This window comes from Aristolochia californica, unplaced genomic scaffold (genome assembly GCF_029961685.1).
Source record: "Aristolochia californica isolate CCGP_79_NKW_82.1479 unplaced genomic scaffold, dmAriCali1.0.hap1 SCAF_9, whole genome shotgun sequence".
NCBI lineage: Eukaryota > Viridiplantae > Streptophyta > Magnoliopsida > Piperales > Aristolochiaceae > Aristolochia > Aristolochia californica.
This window is the reverse complement of record NW_027182290.1, coordinates 257,284-282,446: the sequence shown is the minus strand read 5'-3', so window position 1 is coordinate 282,446 and position 25,163 is coordinate 257,284. Positions and strand designations below refer to the sequence as shown.

The window sequence follows — 25,163 nt, the reverse complement described above, 5'->3', positions numbered from 1 at the left end:
TTCAGATGGCGAAGAGTTCACGCTTTCCAACCCCTTCCAAAAATCCGAAATTCCTTACCCCCGCTTCACCTCTCCCGTGTCTGTCCAAGTTCTTACACGGCCTAACCCATAATTAATTTCTTTTCTTTTGATTAATTAATCTCTGGAATAACGTTAGAGAGAGATAGAGGGGAGAGTGGGTTTTCTCTCTCTCTCTCTCTCTCTCTCTCTAAAACAAGCACCATCGGAAGAAAGAAAAAAAAGTACAAACCCGCCCGCTTTTAGTTTTTTGGCCAATTTCTCTTTCCCACTCCCAAATGCCATCATTTCACCCTTCACTCGCTTCTCACTCCTCCAACAGAAGAAATTCCCCCCCTGTTCCCGTTTCTCCTTCACCCCTCCCTCGCTCATCACCACCGTTATCATCACCATCATCATCATTATCAGTGTTGTCTTCCTCTTCTCTGCGGTGTTATTCGTCGTCATCGTCGGATATGGAGTCGAGGAGCGGGAGCGTCGGCTGCTGAAACCCCCTCCCCCTCTCCCTCCTAGGAATTCTATGTGTACCGCCGCGGGCGAATTTGGGTTTTTTCTTTGTGAATGCATTTGGGGGGTAGGATAAATGCCCTTGTACGGGGATCTGGGCTTTAGCGCCTCCCTCCTTTTCGTTTTCGTGTTTCTGGTCGCCGGCTTTGTTGTCCGGCGGAAATGGAGGAAGGCCGCCGCGAGGAGGGAGGAGATCGTGCGCCTCCTCGTTCTTGCCTCTGAGGAGTCGGCGAGAGCTGAGCTTGAGGCGGCCAAGGAGTACATAGAAGCGACTACCGTCGTGCGGCACCAGTGCGCAGTTTGTTACAGCCCCACCACCACAAGGTGCTCCCGATGCAAGGCCGTCCGCTACTGGTGAGTAAATTTTCAGCAAAATTTTTCCCTTTTTTTAATTACCGTATTTATGTTAAATTTTATGTATTCTTGTTTACGATTATGGTATGAGTTGGGGGGAAATAGATGAATTTGCATGGGGTTGAAATGATCGAAACAGCTATTTTCCGTTGGGTAGTTCTTGTGACACTATTTACTTTGAATTGCCGTAGGTTATTTATTGTTACAATGATGTTAACATTTCACAAGTTTGTGTGGAAAAGCTAATAATTTGTTAGCAGGGGTTCTGAGCAGAGTGTACTGTGTGGAGATTAAAAGAAATTTTATTTTGTTTATTTCGTTCATAATTTTAGTGAGAAGGGGTTGAGATCATTGTGTACTACTGTATGGGGATAAGAAGGAAATTGAGTTGGGTTGATCTCCTACATAACTTTAAACACCAAAATTGAATCTTGTACAAGTGTTAAATTGATTCCACCTAGTTCATTAAAACCAGAGAAATTACCTCTTTGAGAACTAATTGTCATTAGCTCAACACGTTTTGACAAAGATAGCTGCATAATCAACAAATGCAAAGAAAGTATTTGTATGAAATCTACCTTTTGATGCTGTTTTACTTACTTTTGAAAATAAAAGATTTAAGTAAGGCAATTTTGCTTCTGTTCCCATTTCTATGTATAAAGGGTTTGATTGCAGACTGTCGCAATCTTTTCAAATACTTTTTTTTTTTTCTCTACTTGCAAACTGTGTTTGAGAAGTGTGGAGTGAAAACCAATTAAAATGTCACTTGAGGCATCTATCTTTCTAATAAACAGATCAGGTGATGCCTTACGCTGGATGGGCCTATAACCAGATTTAATTGTTTTGTCTATTTCTCTATGGTTTGAAGTTTGTTTCTCTTTCTTTTTGTTTTTTATCTTTATGGAAGGCTTAAGTAGTACAGCCAATCGAAGAATAATTCTTAGTCTTTTGTACTCTTGTATTTGAGCTTGGCCCTAGCTTTCAAATTCAGGATGATTAACTTGCTTAAGAAGCTCAGTTCAGTTTAGGTTCAGATAAAGAGTGAAGGGACCTTGAAATTATTTTCAGGTTCGGGATGAGCTTGAGCTGAGCCTGTACAATGGGAAGCTCAGCTAAGCTTTTCAGGCATGCTTGTTCCCTATGTGTTAAATATCTGTTTTTTCAGTCCTGAATATAATTTTTCAATTTCTGGTTGACTGAGTGCAGTTCTGGGAAGTGTCAAATTATTCACTGGAGGCATGGTCACGAGGAAGAATGTCAGCCTGCACCAAAACTTATAGAGTTAAACAGTCTGGAAAGGAAGTCAGATTTCAAGTTAGAGCACTCACTGGCGGAAGAACCTGAAACAGAGGAAAATTACTTGGATACAGAAAGTGGAGCTCATGCCAAGCCATTGGACACTGAATCTCAAACCTCATCAGAATCAAGCAAAACTTTTGACGATTTGGGCAGACAGGATGACTTTAATGTTGCAGTTAAGTCTCTTCTGTATTCTACCGAAAGCGACTCTCCCAGCTTCATGTCATCAAGTAGCTGCTCTACATCAGATCCACGTATGGAGTCATGGGCTGAAGTTCTGGCTGCAGGGAGCCATGTCTCAAATGCTTCTTCCAGATTAGTAAGACAACCTATGTCCGTTGGACATGCTGGCCGTGTTTATGAAACCAAAGTAACCAAATCTGAGTCATCTGATTCCCTCTCTACCTTATTCTCTGTAAATAGTGAATCTAGTTCTAGTAAGCTTAAGCAGACAACACCTTCTTGTAGTACAAGTAGCTCTTCAACTACAAGCTCAAATAGCTTTGATGAGTTTCAAACTGATGAGGCTAAAGTCCCACTGGAAAAAGTAAAAGCAGTCTCTGAGTCATGTTGGACCCAAACGATTGGAAAAGTTGATTTGTCTCAGCCTGATTCCAAGTCTCTTCTCCGGTTCTCATTTAACTTGTCTGCTCAAGCATTTCCCTCTAATACTTGTATCGTGGAAGATCCATATATGCAAAGCTCTAAGGATGATAAAGCTGACTCATTGAAGGATTTACCTGTAAATCATCAGCTTAGATCAAATTCTCGAGATGAAAAGTCTGTACCTGCAAAAGAGTTGGCTACAAGTGATACATGTAGATCTAGCTCTCAGAAAGAAAATCCTGCCCCTTTAAAAAAGGTTGCTATAGATGATAGTTATGGTTCAAGCTTTACAGTTGAAAAGCTTGCACAATTGAAAGAATTAGACACAGGCAGTGAGGGTAATAGATTGAAGCCTCAGTGTGGAAAGCCTGTGTCAACAAAATCATCTGCTAAGAATCCCTCTGCTCATACTGAGCAACCACTCTCAAGATCTGAAAGGTCTTCTTCTACGGCCGGTGAGAAGAATAAAGAAGTGCGCCTGCCCAAGTCAAGAGGGCAGAGATCTTTGGCTTTTGATTCATCAGCTGTTCAGAATCCATCATCTGAGGTTGGAAGGTGTTCATTTTCAAGTGTTTCATCTTCAAAAGTTGATACCAGCCCGGCTGTATTTTCGGACATTGTCATACCTAGCCTTTATGGTGCTAATGCCTTGAAGAGCTCCATGCGGAAAGTGGTGCAGCAGTTCAGATCATCAAAGCTTTCAAAGAATTGCAACCTGTCACCATTGGGAAGTGAGGCTATTGGAAAATACAATGACAAGGTTTTACATCCTCCCGCTATGTTTTTGTTTATTGCTATGTTATTGGTGTACTTGTAGAGCCTTAAGAATGAAGTTTTCTATAAATGATGGGTTGGAGTTGCATATTTTAGTTTGCTTTAAAATTTTACAACATAAATTTAAAGTCTGTTGATGTCCTCTGGAATTGACGTATTCTTGTATTGGCAGATGCTGTTTCGTTATGATCTTTTCACAAAGCTCTGCAGTTGGGACAGAGTAGAACTCCGACCTTGTGGTCTTATAAACTGTGGCAACAGGTAAATGCATAAACATCATTTTAATGACATGATTTTTTTTTTAAATGTTAATAGGAAAAGTGGTTATACCTGTTTGACCCCGTTCTTATTTGTTGTTCATTTCTGTAAAGTAAGACAGTGCTGTCTTGTTGCTAAAATATGGTACTCATTTTGTGAATGTCTTTTTCTTCCTCAGTGGCATCTTCACACCCTTGAAAAATGAGCCATCAAAATACCTTGCAGAAACTGGATTTATAAGATTAGTTCAACTGAGTCTGTGATCTCTCTTAGCGTCACTAAATTCCCTAAAGCTAATATCTTCTACTGTAATAGATATTCCTTATAGAGGACTCTTTAACTCCCTTCACTATCAATTTATCATTCTATTGTTGTAACAAAGGGTAACATAAATTTGTTTCTGTCAACGTGCCAGTTTCATGAATTCTTTTTACCAACTTACCTGTGTATGCTTGCTTTGAGTTTCCATCAAAGTTAACCCCTTGCAGAAACAATCTAGGGCCATTACTTTTCTTGTCTCTCTCTTTTCCTTTTTTAAGAATATGGTGTTATGGGTGTTTTTTAGTTGTCGCTAGTACATATAACATTTTGAACTCTCTGCAGCTGTTATGCTAATGCTGTCCTCCAGTGCCTTGCATTTACTCGACCTGTTACAGCTTATCTTCTGCAAGGGCTCCATTCTAAAGCATGTACACTTCTGATCTCTTCACTGATTTCTTCTACGTCCACACTGTCTTTGTGTTGGTTATTCTATTCGTTTAGTTTAATTCCGATTCTTCTTTTGTTTCCCTCTTCAGGCCCCAAGAAAGAGTGGTGCTTTACATGTGAGTTTGAGAGCCTCCTCTTGAAGGCGAAAGAGGGGAAATCTCCTTTGTCTCCAATTGGAATACTCTCTCAAATTAATCTTGGGCACGGAAAAGAAGAAGACGCCCATGAATTTTTAAGGTGGTTTTATTTCTGGTCTTCTTCATCAATCTTCTGAAAATGTTGACATTTTTTAATCAAATAAAAGATGACTTTGGCAGGTCTGCTATTGATGCAATGCAATCTGCCTGTCTGAAAGAGGCTGGATCTAATGCCAGGAGTCCAATGGCCGAAGAAACTACACTTATCCAATTGACTTTTGGTGGTTACCTTAAGTCAAAGGTATTTGATCACCTCCTTCCCTCTGGTCTGTGTCTATCAGTGTAATAGATGCTTTTACATTGAGCTGAAGGGGTGTTAGAAACTGATCGACTCCAAATGCAGATAAAGTGCATGAGGTGCGTAGGCAAGTCTGAACATTATGAAAGGATGATGGATCTTACTGTGGAGATAGATGGAGATATTGCAACTCTTGAAGAAGCACTGCATAAATTTACCTCTACAGAAATTTTGGAAGGAGAAAACAAGTATCACTGTAGTAGGTATGTTCATGTTTTTTCCCTGTTTGATCTTGCAAAAGTAGGCACAATATTTTCTTTTTAGATAGAACTGCATATCTACCAAGACTTATGAAGTTCCCTTTCTGTCAGATGCAAATCCTATGAAAGGGCCAAGAAGAAGCTGACCATTTTGGAGGCCCCTAATGTTCTGACAATTGCTTTAAAGCGCTTCCAGGTAATATTTAAGATTTAATGTTTGCATTTAGATGTCTTGTGGTTTGAAGACTCATGTCTTGTTACTCTCTTACAGTCTGGAAATTTTGGCAAGCTCAACAAAATGGTTAAGTTCCCTGAAATCCTGGATTTGGCACCATATATGAGTGGTACAAGCGACAGATCACCTATTTACAGGCTCTATGCAGTTGTGGTTCATTTGGATATTATGAATGCAGCATTTTCTGGGCACTATGTCTGTTATGTGAAGAATATCCAGGGGAAGTGGTACAAGATTGATGACAGCGTGGTACTTATCCTCTGTTCTAATATCTATTTGAGCTGGTTTTTGTGTGAATTATCTGCTTGATGAAAGTTTTATTGAGTTCTTACGTTACTGGTGCGGTTGATGTGAGGAACTAAATTGAAAGATATAGTGTATAGTTAAAATGATTTGTGCCCAGGAGGTTTTGGGGGCATGAGGATGATTTTTAGTGCAAGTTTTGAGAGTTGTTGAGACTCTGGATACAGTGTGTGATCACCAACCAGTCGTTGGTCCCACAGAGATGAGATCTATTGGTATCAAAATGAGTTGCACTTGTATCACCTCTGTGGGGTGCTGGTACTTGTCTTATGCAAAAGCTGTTCTACATTTAATGCTTTTTTTACGAGTCTAATCTTTGACATTTTTAGGTGAAAATTGTGGAGCTTGATAGAGTTCTATCTCAAGGAGCTTATTTGCTTCTTTATGCAAGGTAAAAATTGATCTCCACGATGATCTCTCTTCACTCATTTGCCTTTTGGACTTTACATATTAATAAGCTGGCTACTGTTTTTTCAGGGTCTCACCCCGTGCTCCAAGTTTGATAAGGAATTCAATGGCCCATGATACAAAAACTAAGAAAACCAAGTGTGCAGTACCAATTCATTCAAGCCGTGGTGAAAAGATTTCTTCTAAGGCCAAACCCAATCCTACATCAGTCCGACGGTATAATCAATACAGGACAGCTCCAGATGGACCTGCTAATTTGGGTTCTCCTGATTCGTTAGATGGAAGATTCCACCCAGAACATTGGATGCCTAGAATGGATTCCTCAAGTGATAGTTCTTCTCTTTTTAGCTGCTCCGATGAAGGATCATGCAGTACGGATAGCACCAGGGACTCCTTCAGTATTGATGATTGCTCCGAATATATATTCGGGGACTCTGGCCAATTTACTTTGTACAGCCCCTTTAGGGTTACGGACGACTTAGAGGTATCATCTTCTCCAAGTGAGTATTCAGCTTCAGATTCAAGTTCTTCCGACCAAGGACGAGCTTTATCAGGTAAGGGAAGATCTCCCTCTTTGTATTCCGACACTAGAAAAATAGGAGATAACCATAGTAGCAGTAGTGAGGCTGACTGGGATGTTGTAGGTGTAACATTGAGGAGATCTAGAGATAGAACACAAACATCATATTATTAAAAGGGTTTTCAGCTCAAAGGCAGAATAAAAATATATGATAATTTTGTCTCGACCTCTTTCAAAAGTCCAACATTTCATTCTCAAAATGGACACGAGCATACGACTGGGTCACACATGAGTATTACCATCTTTGCATGAAACTGAAGACTTGAATTTTCTTTCCACACTCGAGTGAATTGATGTTTCATGCAAAGAACCAAATGCAGTCATGTTTGGTCATCCTTCAAAGGGTCCACAAGTGGGGGTTGGGGTTGCTCAGGACCCAAAAGTCTCTCATTATTATCATTACAGCATGAATGCTACATCAAATGGGGGTTGATGCTTCTTTTCATATTTAAATGGTAATGTGACTTAAGGCGGCTGAGGTTTGGGGTGTCTCATTAGAGGTTTTTTATATGCAGTAGAAAACCCATAAGAGGACTAAAGCAATGTATTTGATGGAACTTCAAAGTGAAACGGAAGATTATGATTTGATTCGAGTTTTGAAAGGGAATACAGTTACTCGGCCGCCTCAAATCATGGCCTCTGACCTGCTTCTCACAAGAAAACAATTCCAAACATCCTCGTCCCCCGCCTCCGCCCCGTGATGGCGTAATTTGCTCGACTGGTTCTTCCCCAACAATCATCAGTCATTACACACATCCGCGTCTCACTCCTTCTGCGAAACAAAAACCTAGCAACCCTTCCGGGACCCACAATCGGCAACACACGGCGGCGATCCATCCTCTAGTCCCCAACCATCCAATTCAACAAATAGCGTGGGCCCCGCAAACCCCACCAACCACGGACAGAAATCAAGATCGGCCGCAAAGGAAGAGCACGTAACTTGTCTCCTAAAAAAACCCCCCTCCCGTTTTCATGATCATCAAATCTTTCCGTCAAAGGATGTGGGCGATTCCGGATTTCCTTTCAAGCAATCGCCAGCCCGAAAGCAGCGGCCCGGCCCCTGGTACAGAGAGTCACTGGGCAGGGTAGAGAGAGAATCTGGGAGACCTCTCTGTATAGAGAGAAAGGAAGAAGACGAGAGCAGACATTGCTCGTCGCTGTCAATCGACACGGTCGGAGTAAAGAAGCATTGCATCATTCTCGCCCATTTCAAGACCTGGGAAAAAAAAAGAAAAGGTGTTTTTTTCCCTCCCTACTTGGTTTCTAAGCTCACACTTGTTCAGATCTCAGTTTTTTGTTTTTTTTTTTTATGTTAACTTTTGTCATTATGATTATCATTATCGCTAAAGAATTCCCACGCGACAGGGGGAGTGTAAAAATCAGGTGGGCCCACGGGTCATGTGGACCCTGCGGTGGGACGATGAACAGTTGTTTGGAGGGCTTAGGTGTCTTCGCCCATTGGCAACCGCATAAGCCGTAGTGGGTCCCACTGAAATCAATGTGGCTTGTTGGAATCGGGCGAGCCCGAGTGGTTGGAGTGGTGTGTATGCACACGCGTGCGTGTGTTTGTGAATGTCCCGGATTCCCAGTTATAAAAAACCCACTCGGTCTCTAACAAACAAAAATCCTTTTCTTTCTCTCTCTCTCTCTCTCAATCTGTGCTTGCGTTTCTATTCCTGATTTCCTCTCCTCTTTCTCTCGCCAATTTCGTGTTATTTTATTCGGGGGTGGTCTGGTCCGCTGCTTTCTTCCTCTGTGGTTATATTTGTGGGAGGATCGAATTCGCAATGAAGGCCGAGTACGAAGACGAGCGCAGAAGAGAATGCCAGACCTCCGAGGAAGACGACACCCGCAGCAGCGGCGGCTCCAAGAAGTCCAGGAAGATAGCCGCCTCCGCCACCGCCACAAACGCTGACGGCGCCACCATCGAGGTCGTTCGCCGCCCCAGGGGACGCCCTCCTGGTTCCAAGAACAAGCCCAAGCCGCCTATTATCATCACCCGGGAAGCTGAATCGGCGATGCGACCTCACGTTTTGGAGGTCCCCGGTGGTCAGGACGTCGTTCAGGCTATCACCCAGTATGCGCGGCGGAAAAGCATCGGACTTTGTCTGCTCTCCGGTAGCGGTACCGTCGCCAACGTGACCCTTCGCCAACCTGGTCCCTCTCCCGGATCCACTGTTACCTTTCATGGCCGCTTCGAGATTCTCTCCATCTCCGCCACATTCCTCCCCCCGTCCTGCTCTCTTTCCTCCGTCTCCCACGGTTTCGCCATCTCCCTTGCCGGCGCCCAGGGTCGGATTGTGGGCGGCTCCGTCGTCGGCTCGCTTCTTGCTGTCGGGACTGTCGTCGTGGTCGCCGCCGTTTTTGGAAGCCCTACGTACCATAGGCTCCCGGTGGAGGACGAGATTTCCGGGCCACCCGTTGCAGTATCCCCGCCGGATACGACCCATCAACAGCATCAACATCAGCCTTCGGCGGAGAGTTGTGGAATGTCACTGTACAGTTGCCATTTGCCATCTGATGTGATATGGGCTCCCACCCCTCGCCCGCCGCAGCCACCGCCGTACTGATGAGGTTTGGGATTTGGATTTGCTGCATGTATGTTACCGGGCTAGGTTACTTACATACTCCTTTCTAGCTCATACCATTTTCTTGTTAGATTTGTTTTAACTTTGTCTCAGATTGTAAAAATAGGCCATATCCATGTCCATTACTGGTTTAGTGTTGTTTCATCTTCTCAAAGTTCAAGCTTTTGGTTCGGAGATCCATGAGAATCTAAAAAACTTGCGAAGAAGAGAGTAAACTGTGCTCGGAGTTAACAATTCTCATTTTGATGGTTTTAGCCTTTAGCTTAGATGTAGGGATGAAGTTTTTTTTTATCAAAACCAACCTTCTGAAGTTGAAAGCTCATATTCCATTGTAATGGGTTTTAGCTGGTTTGAACTGCTGCGGTTTTAGCAAGCAACAGTCCTTCCGAAGGGAAGCTTTTTGTTGTTGTCTAGATAACCGAGCAGTCTCCCACCCTTTTACTGGTTTCTGTCTTTAAGACTTCGAAAATTGGAATTGTTGCAGGAAAGCTACTAGTGAAAGTAAGCTTTGATTCGAAAAGATCATCTCCTCCGCAGTGGAGATGCATCTTCGATTGAATTCCGTTTCGCAAGAGTTAGCGAGAGTTTAGAAATATCTAAAAGACCGAAACTCATCTCGATCCGAGAAAGCTTCTACCCTAAGGCCAATCTGTTAAAACTGGCTTTCTTCCGTATAAAGGCAAAGGTTAATGCTTGACCTGGTTCTAACTTGTAACGTCTGCCCTGAATGGAACCAGTTGATTCTGAAAGAGAACTGTTCCTTCAGGCTCTTCTTTCCCTGTAATGGTTAACTTGGCAGCTAAAAAAAGAGTAGGCCTTTGAAAGACAAGTCATGGTCATCTCTTCTGTCTTTAATATGGATTATCGTCAAGGTCAATCACTTCCGATCTTTCTCTCTCCTCTCTTGGAACTTTGGGCAGTGGGATGTGCCTTGGAGTTTGAGACTAGGGGAAGCCCTTCTCCACGTCTCTGAGAAACACTCCACGTCTGCACCAGATGACGTGAATGTGATTCTCTCTCCCTCATCTTCTCCAACTTGTGAGCGAAATTATCTGTTTACAAAACGACTAAACGCAAAAGTTAAAAAAAAAAACGTCTGAATTCTGGGCTCTGATTACTGGTTAGGGTTTCACCAGCTGTGCAGGAGTACTGCAAGAACGCTGCAGGGACGAGCGAGATGCTCACGCGAGCGCCTTTAATCTTTATCTCCTTTATCTGTTTCTTCCCCGTTCTCTTTCTCTTTCTCTTTTCTTATTTCCTTTCTCCCTCCCGCCCCTGAGAAAGCAAGAGAAGGAGAGTACACTTCCATTCGTCGAACAAAATTAGCTTTTCTTAGGCGTACTTTTACCTTCTTCTTCCTAAGAACTGCCAAAAGCAATTTCCCGTGCTCGACTTGAAATAACTTGACATTCTCTTCCTGGGCTTCGTCCTTGTCCCTCCGTTCTCTCTCTCACCATCTTCGTACAACGAGAGTAATTGCGAGACGGACAGGGAGAGTGTGCATGTCTTTCCTTGCGTCCTCTGGTTACTGTTAAAATGCTTTTTCTGCTCGCCTTCCACTTTCCAGAGATGGAGATGAGTTGGTCGCCAGCAGCAGAGCTTCCAGAGTTGACACCCCCCCCCCCCCCCCCCCCCCCCTATATCGTGGGTCCCCCGTAAAATCCAGAGACCTGATCAATGAACTGGCAGACACTGGATCTGTACTGTACCTATCTCTTCTCTACTGCATCAGGGAAGATGGAGACTGCAAGCTGAATTCACATGCCTTCTGGGGTCCCAAGTCGCCATTGATGGATCTTAAATCCAGGCCGGTTGAAGAGATTGGAATGATCAATGATCCCTTTGATGACCTGCTTCTCTTCCTTTCGCATTTATTTGTGTAATCTCATAAGGGAAGAAAGATTACAGATTTTATAAAGCATTAGCTAATCCGTTGCTTGAAAAACGAAATGAGAGGATTTACCGGCCTCAAATCATTAAATCATGAGCGTGAGCGAATGAATTTTCTGGCAGTGGGACTCAATTAAAGATGGATTATCTAATATTATCCAGTTTTTTAAAAAAATTTAAACTTTCATAGATTTTTTTTCAATTTTTATTAAAAATTATATTTTTAAAATCTTCTTGAACGTTTTTTTAGAGACAAAAGGGTAAAAATGCTTTTATCCCGAACAATCGGCACAACAAAAAGTTTACTTCAAATTTGGCACTCAAATGGAACACCAAGCGTTATATAGGGATGCTCCCCCCTCCTTTCCCTCATTTTATGTTGGTGGAAGGGAACCCTACCCTACCCAATATTTCTCAATAATTATTTTCATTTGAGATGGGATTTACTTAGTTGGGTGAACCAGACCTGTCTCCCCTTAGACTCATAAAAACTGGAGTGACACCTAAATTTGAACTTTTCATGTACCAAACCCCAATTTTAAAACACAATAGGAGGGTATTAGAATAACAAATCATTGGCAGCCTTAAACTAATCAGTCTAAGTTTTCTTTTAGAACTTCATTACACATTGTCCTCCCTACAAGAGGGCAAAAGTCAAAATTCCAACCAAGATTCTTTCACCTTTTTTACTGTTTTAGCAGTTCTCCAGCGTCTGCCTGGTGGCAGAGCCCTTGTCTTTTCTACTCTTCTGGAAACACTTTAAAAAGAGATTTACAGCTTTAGTAGAAATCCAAACCCTTTTCTGTCATCAAAACGATGTCTTGCTTGTAACCGAAGAAATGGATTCGAAACAAGCTTAGATCAAGTCGGTTTGCTTATCTTAAGTGGGAGCTTCAAAGGGAAGATGATACATAAAAAAGGACGATCCTTAGCATGAAATAAGTAATGGAATCGATTCAGATTGAAGCCAGCCCAGCAAACTCTCCAGGCTCTGAACTGCTTTGTTTGTTGCAAATTCGGCAAGGTAAGGAAGCATTCGAGTCTGTCTAAAGTTTGGTTTTGGATGATATTTGGCAATACTTTTACTTTCTGAGGTGGGAAACTGTAGAAATAGGATTCAGTCTTGTTTTCTGAAGTTGCACGATTTACTTGGAAATGTTACAAGTGGAAGAAACAGCTTCTTCTCTAATGCGGAGGAAAGATACACTTGATCAGTTTTATAGATTTCTATTGATCTGGTTCTGATTGTGTTCAAAGATACAAGACGGGTGATGATCGTTTAACAGTTTACAGAGAAAAGTTTTCAGCTCCACCCTCGTCAGAAAAAGATATGAAAAACAGTCTTCAATCCTTCCTAGATAACAATATCTTCTTCTTCATTTCTTCATAATTTGCAATGAGAAAATACTACAAATTAAGTATCTCCAATGTTACTGTTCCTCCGACGTGGCGAGCTGGGGAAGAACCACAGAACCAGTCTCTCCTTTTGTAGTTTCTACCCATCTCTAATAAATGCAAACGTACTTGAAATAGAAAGAACAGTCCTGATGGAATAGGCGGAGCGAACAGGGACGACCTTTAGATCACTTAAATGCTTGTGAACATGTCAAATCGAACCCATCATCCATCAACTCAGAAACCCACTTTCACATTTCTGAGGTGCAGAAGATCTGCCGAAGGCCATTGACTTCCCAACCTTCAAATGGAGGGCTGTTGATGTTTGAAGTTTGAAGTTCAAAGTTCAAAGTTCAAACTTTGAACTTTGAAATACTTGAATGTGCGGGGCAGGTTGTCGGCCAACAAACCTGAAAGCAGAAAGGATGGATGCGGGTTGACGAATTGCAGAGACCTGGAGATAGGGGTTGGGCAAGGGGTCTGGTGTAAGTGTAAGTCTCTGTTGATCGGAATGGAGGAAGGTCAGAAACGACAGGGTAGCGTCGAAGAATAGATAGTGGATTTCGAAGCGACGGAGGAGACTCGAGAAATCTCTCTCTCCCTGGTGAATAATCCGAGTTAGGGCAAGTAGAATTGAATCGTTAATCGGCAAGCATGCCGCCGAAGGGAACCCAGAAAAGGTGACATCGATGGGCGACTGGGGAGGGGCCAGAATGGAGCCAAGGGAATAACTTCCAGTTTGGGTGACGGGGATTGACAGAGCCCATTCATGCACTCGACCCTGCCGCCAAAAACGGAAACAAAAGTGGCGTGACTTGTAAGGCGGGAAAATGGTCCGGAGGGGGACCATCCAAATGATCGGTCCGGTCTGGAATGATTGAGCCCCTCCGCCGCCGATGGCCTTATCCGGTACAAGTGACCCATTCCGGGGGCCCGGAGAGAAAGGGATAAAGAGAGTAAGACATAGCTGGGATGTGTAAGTGTGTTTTTCTCTCTCTACAATGTGCAGCACCTCGGATTTCTTAACTGACTGCTTCAATTTTTAAATGGGGGAAGTGGGCTTCCATGGAAGAGCCGATGCCGGTAATTGATTTAAACTTGAAATAAATCTAAATTTGAGATTTTTCCAGCTTAGCTTGTGAGCCCGGTTAGAATTTTTTTTTTTTTTTACAAAAATACTGTTTACTCTGATTGTTCTAGTCAATTTCTTTTGTTCAGCCCAGTCAAATGAAAGTGTAGGTGATTACATTGTCACGTGACCTGAACACTTAACACTTAGTGCAACGGAGGTAATTTCAAGTGGCACTTAACACTTAGTGCAACGGAGGTAATTTCAAGTGGATAAACCCGTTCGTTCACTTGAACTTGCTCCTGAATAAAATGGGAGAATTAGAGATCCCATAGAAATTCTGGTTCATCCACTTTCCCTTGCGTTGACACTCCCTCCTGCCCTCGGTATCCCTCGCGTCGTTATTAATTTATACTACGTAAAAATTTATCTTATATTATTAATAAAATATTATATATTATTTATTAATTATATTATTTATTTTTATTAGTATATTAAATTCGTGATTTAAGAGTGATAATTAAAATATTGTTAAAGTAAACATTTGATAAGTATTTTTGTTTAATTATTATTTTATAATTAATTAAACTAATTATTTTAAATTTTGTGGAAGTTTATTATTAATTTATACTACGTAAAAATCTATCTTATGTTATTAATAAAATTTTATATTTATTTATTTATTATATTAATTATTTTTATTACTATATTAAATTAGTGATTTAAAAGTGATAATTAAAATATTTTTAAAGTAAGCATTTGATCAAGTATCTTTGTTTAATTATTATAATTTGTATAATTAATTAAAATAATAATTTTTTATTTTGTAGAAATATATTATTAATTTTTACTACATAAAAATCTACCTTATGTTATGAATAAAATAATTTATTTATCTATTTGTTATAATTAATTAGTGCAACAGTTAATTTTTCACACGTAATTATTATATTAATTTATACTAAATTGTAATCTATCTTAATTTATTAATGAAATATATTAATTCATCCAAGTTTAGTAGGTTTGAGTTTAGCACGCTGAATGCCACTCCATCAGCAAGCGAATGCTACCTTCACTTTCTTCCCGACTGCTACCGTTACTCGCGGAGCTGCCCCTTGTGGGAGCCGCCTGTCTTCCAGTGTGCCCGTGTGGAAGAACGAACGCCTTTAGCCCGTTATGGCGCTGGGCTTCGCTGCGGTATCGCCTCTCAACCGTTTCCCGGCCCTGCTCCTGCGAGCGAATGCAATGGCAAGTACCAGCACCTCCGGCAGCGGCGGCGGAATATCTTACACGACGCTCCGCGAGAGAATCAGCTGCGAGCGGGAAATCAAACGCAGCAAATTCATCGCTGTCGCCGCTCCAATCTCTGACGACCTATCCGCTCTTGCTTTCCTCTCTCAGGCAGGTTTTTCCTCATCTTCTTCTTCTTCCCCTCATCCTGTTCCTTTGAAATTCTTTGGAAGATGATAATCATTATTTGAGATCATTCCTTTTACCAATTTGCGTTCATTTGTTTATGTGTTTTTTTATATTCAACTAATGTACCATTTCTGGATTGTTGTTGTCAGGTTCGTGAGCCTCGTGCGACTCATAACTGTTGGGCTTACAAGGTTAGTATTTGGACAAACTTGATTTACGAAGGTCTGTATATCATGTGTCTGGCATGAATCTGATTGCCAATTTTGCTGCTTTGGTTTTATAGTTCCGCTTTCTTTGTTATATCTATTTGTTTCTCCTTAGATTGGTGATCAGTACCGATGTAACGATGACGGCGAACCATCAGGTACGGCTGGCAAGCCAATATATTCGGCCATTGCTTCCTCGGGAATTGACAGAGTGATGGTGGTAGTCATCAGGTGAATGATCTTCAAAAATGTTGAACTTCTTCAAACCAGTAATTTAGTTGCCAATGCTCATCGACCATCATCCATGGTAGCGCCTAATTTTGGTGTCTTATTTTTTCTCGTCTTTTTTATACATCATTTTATTGACTTTTAATATTTCTTACTTTCTGTCCATTATGGCCTCGTGGGTCTTGACTTCGCAGGTATTTCGGTGGGATAAAGCTGGGTACTGGGGGATTAGTGAGGGCTTACGGAGGAGTTACCACAGAGTGCCTGAGAGATGCTCCGACATGCCTTGTGAAATCTAAAGTAATTACCAATGTCTTTGTTATCATCATCGAAGCACCTTTCCCAACGAGATGTGTCGTTCTAGTCCACTGTTTTCTTGTGGCTAATTTTATTTCTTATGCAGATAATGCATATGATATAGGAAATTTATTATATTTGGGGCTACTTATTCTTTCCTTTTTAATTTCATTCATTCATCTGAGTTCTTCTTGCAGGTTCTAGTTGGTCTTGAAGTCCCTTTTGATCTGTTAGGAAGTGTCTATCATCAGGTATGTTTTGATATTGACTGCATGTAATAGTTGTTTACATTTGCTTGCTTCAATTTCACTTCTTTTCATCTTTTGGGCATTTATTTTACCTTTCTGGTACATTTCTTAAAATAAGAAAAGAAGAATAAGTGTACTGAGCACTTCTCATCTAAATCCTATGTGGGACTGAGTTCCCATGTCTCTAACTTGACTTGAACTCTAAGCAACTACTCTCTAAACTCTTCTACATTACTTGAATCCTCCTCGAGACCTTACATCATTATTCTCCTGCTCAAATTAGAATACTGATTACATAGGAAGATACTTGTTGGAATAAACTACTCCTAATTGATCCTGCAGGTGTAACACTGTCTTTATTCTTGTAGCCACCCTCTAGAGCTGACTTGAGCATTGTGAGACTACGTCTAGAGCTGAGTCATAGGCTGAGTCAAGGGCTGGGTGAATGGGTTTGTAATAGATTGCAGGAGCCGTTATCTCATAGTGTATCTTTGGGTTTGCTGGGTTGTCAAATTGCCAAAGTATGTAGCATTAGGTGTATTTTTTCACAATCTCTTCAGTCTTTTGAACAACTCCCTGCATATGCCCCTTGTTGAATTTGTTAGTACAAGTCCTGCTTCAAATGCGCTAATAAGGATTCATCTTTCCATACACACGGATGCCGACATTGTTAGTTTTTAGCTTGCATCCATTTGCATCAGCAATAAAAGCAAGCCCAAGTGCAGTGTATCCAGTAGTGGGTTCCACTAGAACAACCTTTCCAAGTATAGTTAATCCCTTTTGCCCAACATCAGCTATCATACTATAACCTATCCTGTCCTTAATCTTGCCACATGGCTCCATTATATCAAGGTTGGCACTTACATTGGCAACAGTCCCTGTAACTATACTATTCAAATTTACCATAGGGGTTTCCCTATAAGCTGCAAGACATCTTCCCCTATGTTGGAATGTTCAATTTCATTTTGCAGCTTGACAAAAACTATTTTGCAGAGGGTAGGCTGTGAAATATCTCCTTGCCCCTTAGCTGAATTCTTTGTAAGGTTAAGAACAAGCACCAGCTAAAATGACAGAAAAGTGAAGATTGCTTGGAAGATCTCAATGTTGAGTTGGAAAAAATATGAATTCTTTTGAAGCTCATGTTCGCTAGGGTGTAAAAGATATATAAACGGTATTTCATCTACTGTCTCATTTATATATTGTATGTCTATATACGGTATTATCGGTATATATAATAAGTTGTTCCTTATACGCTTTATGTACCTATTTATCAAACAGTTGAGTAGGTAATCAGGTAAATAACTGTAACAATAACAAAAAAATGATATAAAATTTATCATACCATAAAAAGAATAAAAAATCACACCATCATATGCGCATAAGCCTAAGAACAATGTCACTCTAATGTATAACAAAACCCTTAAAAAGAATATTAAAAAATCTTTAAAAAAGACACTTGCATCATGTTTTATCTCAAACATATATTCACTCAAATATAAATTTACCGAGCTACTTTTATATGTAATCGGTTAATTAGTTTAATCAGCTATGGAATAGCCTTACCCATTTCTGTTCCATTTCATGAACGGAAAACCTATAATCGAGTAAAATTATCCAATGCCTAATTGGGTAAGAATTGTTGTTCCATTGTTATTCCATTTAATAAACAATAACTGAAAAATCGAGTAAACTGGTAACATTGACACCCCTAAATTCTCCACCGGTTGCTTCGTCTCTCTTCATAGAGTAGTAACTGAAAAATATTGCATCTGTGTCTCATGGCAAATTGCTCATCATAATAAAACATAATCCCTGTGCCTGTCTGCTAGCCATTTCTTTCTAAGTAAGTTTTTGGCAAGGTTTAGACCCAATGTTGACAGGTGGTCTTTGTGGCAGCACGAAGGCATCCTCTTTCTGTGGCTGAATTGTGGACCATGGGAATGAAATAGGTCTTGGGGTCATCCCCAGGCTTTGGAGGATATTAGGTTTCTCCTCCTGTACCTTTACTAGTCCTATGGGCTCCACCAAAGTTTTAGAAGTAAAAGAGCTAAGCTATGTAGCCAACTTGACTTTTTGGTCTTCCCGAGTGTTGTGCAATAAAAAAATTGTTTGACTTTCTTGATATGCAATGGATTCATTGTAATCTAGATATGTTGAGTAGTCGAATCACATAACCCTTGTTCTATTAGCAATTGTTTGGGTATAGCCCTCATACTTACTGCCACAAATATCAAGACACGAACTAAACTTAGGCAGGTTATATGAGAGAAACTTCATAAATAATTAATACCATAGTTTTGGATATAGTCCTTAGCAACCAAATTAGCCTATACCTCTCCACAATTCCATTGGAAATGTACTTTATATTGTATACCCACTGAATCCAGTAATGCTCATGCCCTCTAGTGAATCACACAAAGACCATAACTGACAACAGACAAATACCTGCATTTCCTGCTCCATTGCTTGCTTCCACTTTGGACATCCAATATCTTCCTCTAAAATAAGGAAAAGATGAACTAGATACTGTAGTTACGAAGGATGTATATGTGACAATGGATGATGAGTAGAAGAATGTACCAATTTCCTCAAGTCAATAGGCAAATCGAGTTCAGGCAGAGCCTTAGTTGAAGATAATGATTGTGGAGGAATTATGTTGTTGTGGGTTGTCCATACTCCAACAAATGGTTTACCGGTGAACGCTCTAACAAAGGCTATGACACATCAATCAATGGAACAGGGAGAGTAGGGGTGGCATCGAGCCGAGCCCGAACCTGCCTATGTTCTAGCCGAGCTTGATTTAAATATTTCGAACTTGAGCTCAAGCCTAAAATTGTTATCGAGCTCGAGCCTAATAATTTTAACCGAGTTCGAGCCGAGCTCGAGCTTCAACATTCATTTAAAACTTTTAAAAAAATACAAGTCTCGAGTTCGTGCTCCAACATACATTTAAATTTTTTTCGAAAAATACATGTCAAATAAATTATATATAAAATTATGCATACATTTTACATAAAATTGGGAATGACCTCTACTTAAAATTGGGTATAAGGGTGGCATCGAATCCAATTGAGTCCGAACCTTGTTCAAGTCGAGTTTGATTTAAATATTTTGAACTCGAACTCCACTGACCCTAGCCTCAAACCTAAATAATTTTAACCGAGTTCGAGCTCAAGCTCTAGCTGAGTTCGAGCTTAACCTGCATTTAATACTCTATATAAAATATATATCAAATAAATTATATATAAAATTACGCATACAGTTTAAAAAAAGAATGATAGGGGAGGTTCAGGATTGAATTTTAATAATGGATTAGAACACACCAATATTAATGTTTTTACTCCAAATGTTGTCTAGCTTATTTTGTAATTTTTGAATCTGGCCATAAATTTACTATGGCCTCCTTAGTGCTCCTAGTTGAAAATTTATATTCTAGGAAAAACTAGATATGTTTTTCCTATGATACATATTTCCAAACAAAACCTTTAAATAAAATCCTATTACTATTAGTGACTAATTAGAAAATTACAATAAATATTTTAAAATTTTCTTAGGAAAATCAAATGGACCTCTTATTGCCTCTTCTAGGGAAATAAATAAAAATTAATAATCAATCTAATATATTACTATACTTATCGATAAATTTTTAATCAAATAAAATGTCAAACACAAAATTGCTATGAAAATTGCCTCATGCTAAAAGTATTACAATATCAACTGTCAAATACTTATTCAAAAATTTTCTATACGGCTTTCTAGCCCATCTTGGCAGGAAAATCTTACTTAGAAAATTATATGATTTGTTTAATAATAATTTTCAATTAGAAAAATGTTTACAAAAAACATGAGACACTAATAGTCCCTAAAAACTTATTTATACTAAAATGTATTTTTAATTTCTTTAAGAGCCATGAGGAAGGAGAGGTTAAGAAAAAGTTTTTTTTTCACTTTATGATCTTGCACGTGCGAAATCATCTTCACGCACCGAGGGAAAATTTCGTCAGCAACGGAAACAAAGGCGAAGGCAGACGAGGCAGAAGAAATTGAGCGGCGGCGACGGAAAGGCAGAAAGCGGCCGGCGGCCGGAGGGGCTCGGTGGTGACGAGGGGAGGAAGAATTTTTCCCCCCTCGCTCTCGTTCCCACTCCGCTCAGGGCTCCGGTCCCGACTCCCCCGAATCCGCGCAACTCGTTAAACTAACGAGCCAGCTTGCGAGCTTTCGAGCCCGAACCTTGATTCGGTCGAGCTCGGCTCGTTAATTTAAATGAGCCGATCCCGGATCTCGAACTCAGCTCGAGATTCGGGTATACCGAATCGAACCGAGCCAGAATCAAGCCGAGCTTGAGCCGCTCGCAAGCCGGCTCGGTTCGAAGCCAACCCTATGGGAGAGGAACAGATGAACCAGAACTCTTAAATGGGGGAAGAGATTCTTCTAATTAAGAATTAAAAGGAATGTCCTCAAAGAAAGTCACATCAACTGGAAATATACCTTTTTCTAATGAGAGGGTGTTAAAATTTGTATCCCTTTTGCAAATGAAAATAGTCCAAAAAAATTCAGTTGATAGACTGAGGATATAACTTATTTGTGGAGGAGGCAAATCAATGAATAAAATGTATACATCTAAACACACGTGGAGCAACTTTAGATAACTTAATGTCTAGTTTCAGCTCTCGAATAGGGATTTTACCATCTACTATTAAAAAAAGCATATGAGTAATTAAATAACACACAATTAGTATAGCCTCACCCCAAAAACGTTTTGGATATTCATTTGATGTAGAAGATTACAAGTAACATCAAGTAAATGGTGTGATGGCACCCTCAATTAAATTCATAATTTAAGTGCCTTGCTGAGCTTATTTGAAATCTCGTCTGGACAAAAAATCAGCTGGGAGAAATCTTCTCTATCTGGTTACAATATTGAGCCTGGTCTTTTCAACTCTATGGCCAGCTATCTTGGTTGCCGCATTGAATCAACCTCTGGAAACTATTTGGGGCTTCCTCTGACCCCACGTCTCCCCTCTAAGGCTTCTTGACACCCTGTCATTGAGCATTTGGAAAGGAGACTGGCCACCTGGTGAGGAAAATTTCTCTCAAAAACAGGCAAGTTAACTCTCATCAAATCATGTTTACAAGGAATCCCTAACTATTATTTGTCCATGTTCCATTGCCCAATGCCAATCAGAAACAGAATTGAGCTCCTTAAGAGACGTTTCCTTTGTGGAGGTCCAAACGGTAAAAAAAAAAATCATCTGGTAAAATGGGAGGAGGTTTGCAAGCCAAAAGTATTAGGTGGATTGGGAATCCGAGACACATCCACAACAAATTCTACTCTGCTGCTTAAATGGATTTGAAAATTTAATATGAATCATCATTTGATTTGGAGAGCTTTGTTAAGGAGAAGGCAAATCTCCCCTCTGGCTGGTGGACAGAAGGAGGGCGAATTCGCTCTCTCTCACCCGCCTGGGGAAAAATAGCTCAGCTCCTCCCCAAATTCAAAATGGCTACAAAATGTTACATCGTAAATGGGAATACATCAAAGTTTTGGAATGATTGGTGGGTTGGCCAATCACCCCTAAACAATAGCTTTCCGGAAATCTTTGGCCTCTCAGGTAACTCAGAGATCAATATCTCGGATAGCTGGTCAGAAAATGGAGATTGGAATCTAAACCTTAGAAGACATCTCACTAATACAGAAGCCCTCCTTGCATCCCAACTCCTCATTCTTCCACCTAGACGGCCAAATACCTCCAATGATACTCTAATCTGGACTCCCTGTTCAAAGGGGTATTTCTTCACATTTTCTGCCTATACATAGTTAAACAACCTTTCATCCCACCCAAAGCACCCTGCTGCATATGCCTGGGATCTGCTCACCCCCCCCCACGTGCTAAGTTCTTCATTTGGTCTGCGTGCAGAAACAAAATTTTAACCTTTGATGCTTTAGTTCGTCGGGGAACCTCTATCTTGGACCCTCACTGCCCCTTTTGCATAAATACCCTAGAAATAGCAACACATGTCCTCCTTTCATATCAGTTTGCCTACCTAGTCTTGACATCCCTTTTAAACAAAATTGGCTTTCAATTCTGTGCCTCGGCATACATTGCTGACACTGTCCTCTCCCTAGTCAATACGAAGCTCCCAAAACTAGGAAAAATGATCTTATCTTGTTGTATTGGTCATATTATCTGGGCTCTCTGGAAAGAGCGCAACAGAAGGATATTCAAACTCAAATCTTGTCCTATTGAGGTTCTGACTGAGCAAATATCTAGTCAAGTCTCTGTCTGACTCTTAAACAGAAAAGAACAGTGACTCCAACTTTAGAGGAAACTGGCAATCTATTGCTGGGATGTCCCTTGCCCTCTCACCCCCCTACTATGGCTACATGGACACCCCCCCCCCCTCCACCTGGGTACACAAAACTCAACTCTGATGGCAGTGCTTTAGGTTGCCTGGGTCCTGCAGGATTCGGTTGTGTTATCCACAATGGAAATAGCGATCTCCTCTTCTCATATGCAGGTCCCCTTGGCAACTCAAATTCTACTACTGCATAGCTCTCTCTGGCCTACTGCACGGGCTCAAGGTCTTCTCTAGCCACCTCTCCGCCCCCCTTTGTATTGAAGGCGATTCAAAAGTAGTCATCAATTGGTGTGCTAACCATGGTCACCCCCCATGGTGTTATTGGGATATGTTCAATGAAATTTGTAACTTACTTTCTGGTTTAAACTGTATATGGAAACACATTCCACGCTCTTTGGCTAAGGTGGGTGTGTCTCTCCAACACTTTGTTGTGAAGTCAGGCCCCCAAAGTGATTTTATTCTATTATGCTTGTCTTTTAAGAATTAAACTCATCCCAGATCTTATAATATAAACTAAAGAGATAGTGTTGTGAAAGCGAGGTGTTTTATTTTATTTTATTTTGAGGGAGGTGAGGAAAATTTGCATTGAAGAAGGGAGAAATTATAACGGCTGACCCAAAATATCGAAGGGGTCAGCCAGCCTCAAAAACCTGAATACAACTTGAAACAACAAAAAAAATCACAGAGAAAACAAAGAAAATTACAAGCCTGGATTAAAAACAACTAAATTTGAACGGTTGACACTGTCATCGGCAAGCTTATCAGCTTTGGCATTTGCTGAGTTCCATGGATCCTACATTCAATAAAATTGGGCAGAGATTGCAGCCATGTCTGTCAGTAAAACTCAAGTGAATCAAGAAAGGGCCCTCCTCTTAGGCCTGTGTTTTTGTTGCTGTTTGCTAATGCAATATACTCTTAAAAAAAAGGGGCCCTTTCTATTTGTAGAGCCACAAAAGAGGGCCTACACGTGAGGGAGAGTGTTAAGGAATAGTCCCACATGGATTAGTGAGTATAAAGATCTTGAGTTTATTAGTTGGGAAAAAGGCTTCCTAAGTTAGCTAGTCATTTTGGGATGGGCCTTGGACATAATTTAACACATTTCTAGCGGGAACCCATGAGAGAACATGGTGCCGGATTCTCCTTGACATTTTCGGGTTGCTCACTTATATGAAATGCTGTTGTTATTTTCTGTCCTAAGGGTGATTGCAAGGCAAGTCTTCCAAAGGATACTTCCATGAGTAGGTAGCAGATCAAGGCATTCAGCTGTATAAACATGTTAAAAGATTGGGGCATGCAGAGTTGGATGCCAAGAAGCTGGAAGATACTTGACTATATCGGGTTGGCGAAGGGACAGAAAAGCAGGATGTGGTCCACAGATTCGTCGAACTGTCCACAGGAACACAAGGTGTTAATAATTACTGTACCTCTTCTTGACAGATCCTCCTGTCAGAATCTTGTTTTGACAGCGCATGAAATGAAGAAAAGAGTCTTATGGGGTCCAAGAAGTTTCCACAGAGTTGGCGCAGCCTCATCCTTTGGTTGTTGGATAGCTCTTCAGCTATGGAAGAAGAAAGAGACAGAGAAGGCTCCATCCGAGGCCCATTCCCAGATCATTCAATAGTCTTCTTGCCATAGAAAGTATTGAGAATCGAGGTTGGACATAAAATTCATTATCTCTAAGGTGTTGCCTTCAGCAGAAATTCTTGCCACTCAGTTAATGGAAACTAGTTAGTAATTCATAGCAGATGATAACATACTCGGATAATGGTGCTTCTTTATAAAATCATTTGTCATTCAGTTAAATAGAAACCGCTCTTGTATCCATTCACATGTTCAGATGTTAGATTTGTTAATACATATATATTAGCATTGGCCTGGTCTCCTCCAATTATATGGCAAGGATGGTGAGAGGATCCATTTTTTTAATTTAAATTGATTCATCTTCTTCTTGTGATTAGAGGGGACCAGAGCACTACATGTGCTAGCTAATCTGATCTATTTATCTTATACTTGCTCATTGGCAGCTACAATCTTTTCAAGTGGAAGACATCAAACAAGATTATGACACAGGTGAGCATGGCACCACTAGAATCACTTTCAGAGTGGACTATGACCGGCTGGAGAACTTGGAGAATACAATCAAAACTGCTTGCAGTAGACGGATTACCTTCTCCATGCAAACAGTCTGAACCATAAATGGTTCAGAAAGGAAGGTTGCTGAAAGCCAACTAATGATTCTTCCGCTTCAAAATGCACCTACAGGATCTACGACTTATGTTTTGGGTCACTTTGGTGGCTCAAAAGTGTATTTCTGGTTTCCTATAACCCTACAATAAATTAACTAATCCTACTACTTGTGTACAGACCAAGAGGGAAAGCGCCCCCAACTCTCTTCTATATTGGACAAGTTTCCCTCTCTTCTAGGAGAGAAAAGGGTCCACATATTATATTTTAAATTTATTTTATCAAAACGTTTATTAAAAAATTAACCCTCAAAATATCCGAATTAGGACACTCTTTGGATTTTTTTCTAAAAATAACCCGAAAGTTAGGAGCGTTCTTTAAATACGGCAAAATTTAAGGTAATTTTCTTGAAAAAAATGCACAAGCACAACGAGAGAAACTCTTCATCAGTTCCCGTTTCATACTTTTTATTATTACCCGAAGGCTGGATTCCTATTTCCCCGTAAGGGTGGCAAAAATGAAACCGGCTCCCAA

The 25,163-nt window shown here is 40.6% G+C and overlaps 3 protein-coding genes across 4 annotated transcripts; all 3 read left to right on the top strand.

The window, feature by feature from the left end:
* The first annotated feature begins 243 nt into the window (after window positions 1-243).
* Window positions 244-6,908, top strand: LOC137942239 (ubiquitin carboxyl-terminal hydrolase 17-like). The gene is made up of 11 exons (XM_068787965.1): window positions 244-879; window positions 2,086-3,544; window positions 3,731-3,819; window positions 4,420-4,505; window positions 4,614-4,761; window positions 4,842-4,962; window positions 5,065-5,222; window positions 5,331-5,415; window positions 5,491-5,703; window positions 6,087-6,148; window positions 6,235-6,908. Exons 1-11 carry the CDS (start codon window positions 602-604, stop codon window positions 6,857-6,859), a joined length of 3,324 nt encoding a protein of 1,107 aa, XP_068644066.1. The 5' UTR covers window positions 244-601; the 3' UTR covers window positions 6,860-6,908.
* A 90-nt stretch (window positions 6,909-6,998) lies between these two features.
* Window positions 6,999-9,509, top strand: LOC137942240 (AT-hook motif nuclear-localized protein 17-like). Its single transcript, XM_068787966.1, has 2 exons — window positions 6,999-7,981; window positions 8,111-9,509. The coding sequence occupies exon 2, from the start codon at window positions 8,533-8,535 to the stop codon at window positions 9,313-9,315; it is 783 nt and encodes a 260-aa protein (XP_068644067.1). The 5' UTR covers window positions 6,999-7,981; window positions 8,111-8,532; the 3' UTR covers window positions 9,316-9,509.
* Window positions 9,510-14,850: 5,341 nt separating this feature from the next.
* LOC137942112 (uncharacterized) lies at window positions 14,851-24,853 on the top strand. 2 transcript variants are annotated; one of them, XM_068787796.1, is made up of 6 exons: window positions 14,851-15,088; window positions 15,256-15,297; window positions 15,428-15,543; window positions 15,735-15,840; window positions 16,035-16,088; window positions 24,470-24,853. In XM_068787796.1, exons 1-6 carry the CDS (start codon window positions 14,864-14,866, stop codon window positions 24,632-24,634), a joined length of 708 nt encoding a protein of 235 aa, XP_068643897.1. In that variant the 5' UTR covers window positions 14,851-14,863; the 3' UTR covers window positions 24,635-24,853. The 2 variants fall into 2 exon arrangements, with proteins under 2 accessions (XP_068643897.1, XP_068643898.1); XM_068787797.1 differs by having other exon boundaries at window positions 14,851-15,092.
* The last annotated feature ends 310 nt before the right edge of the window (window positions 24,854-25,163 follow it).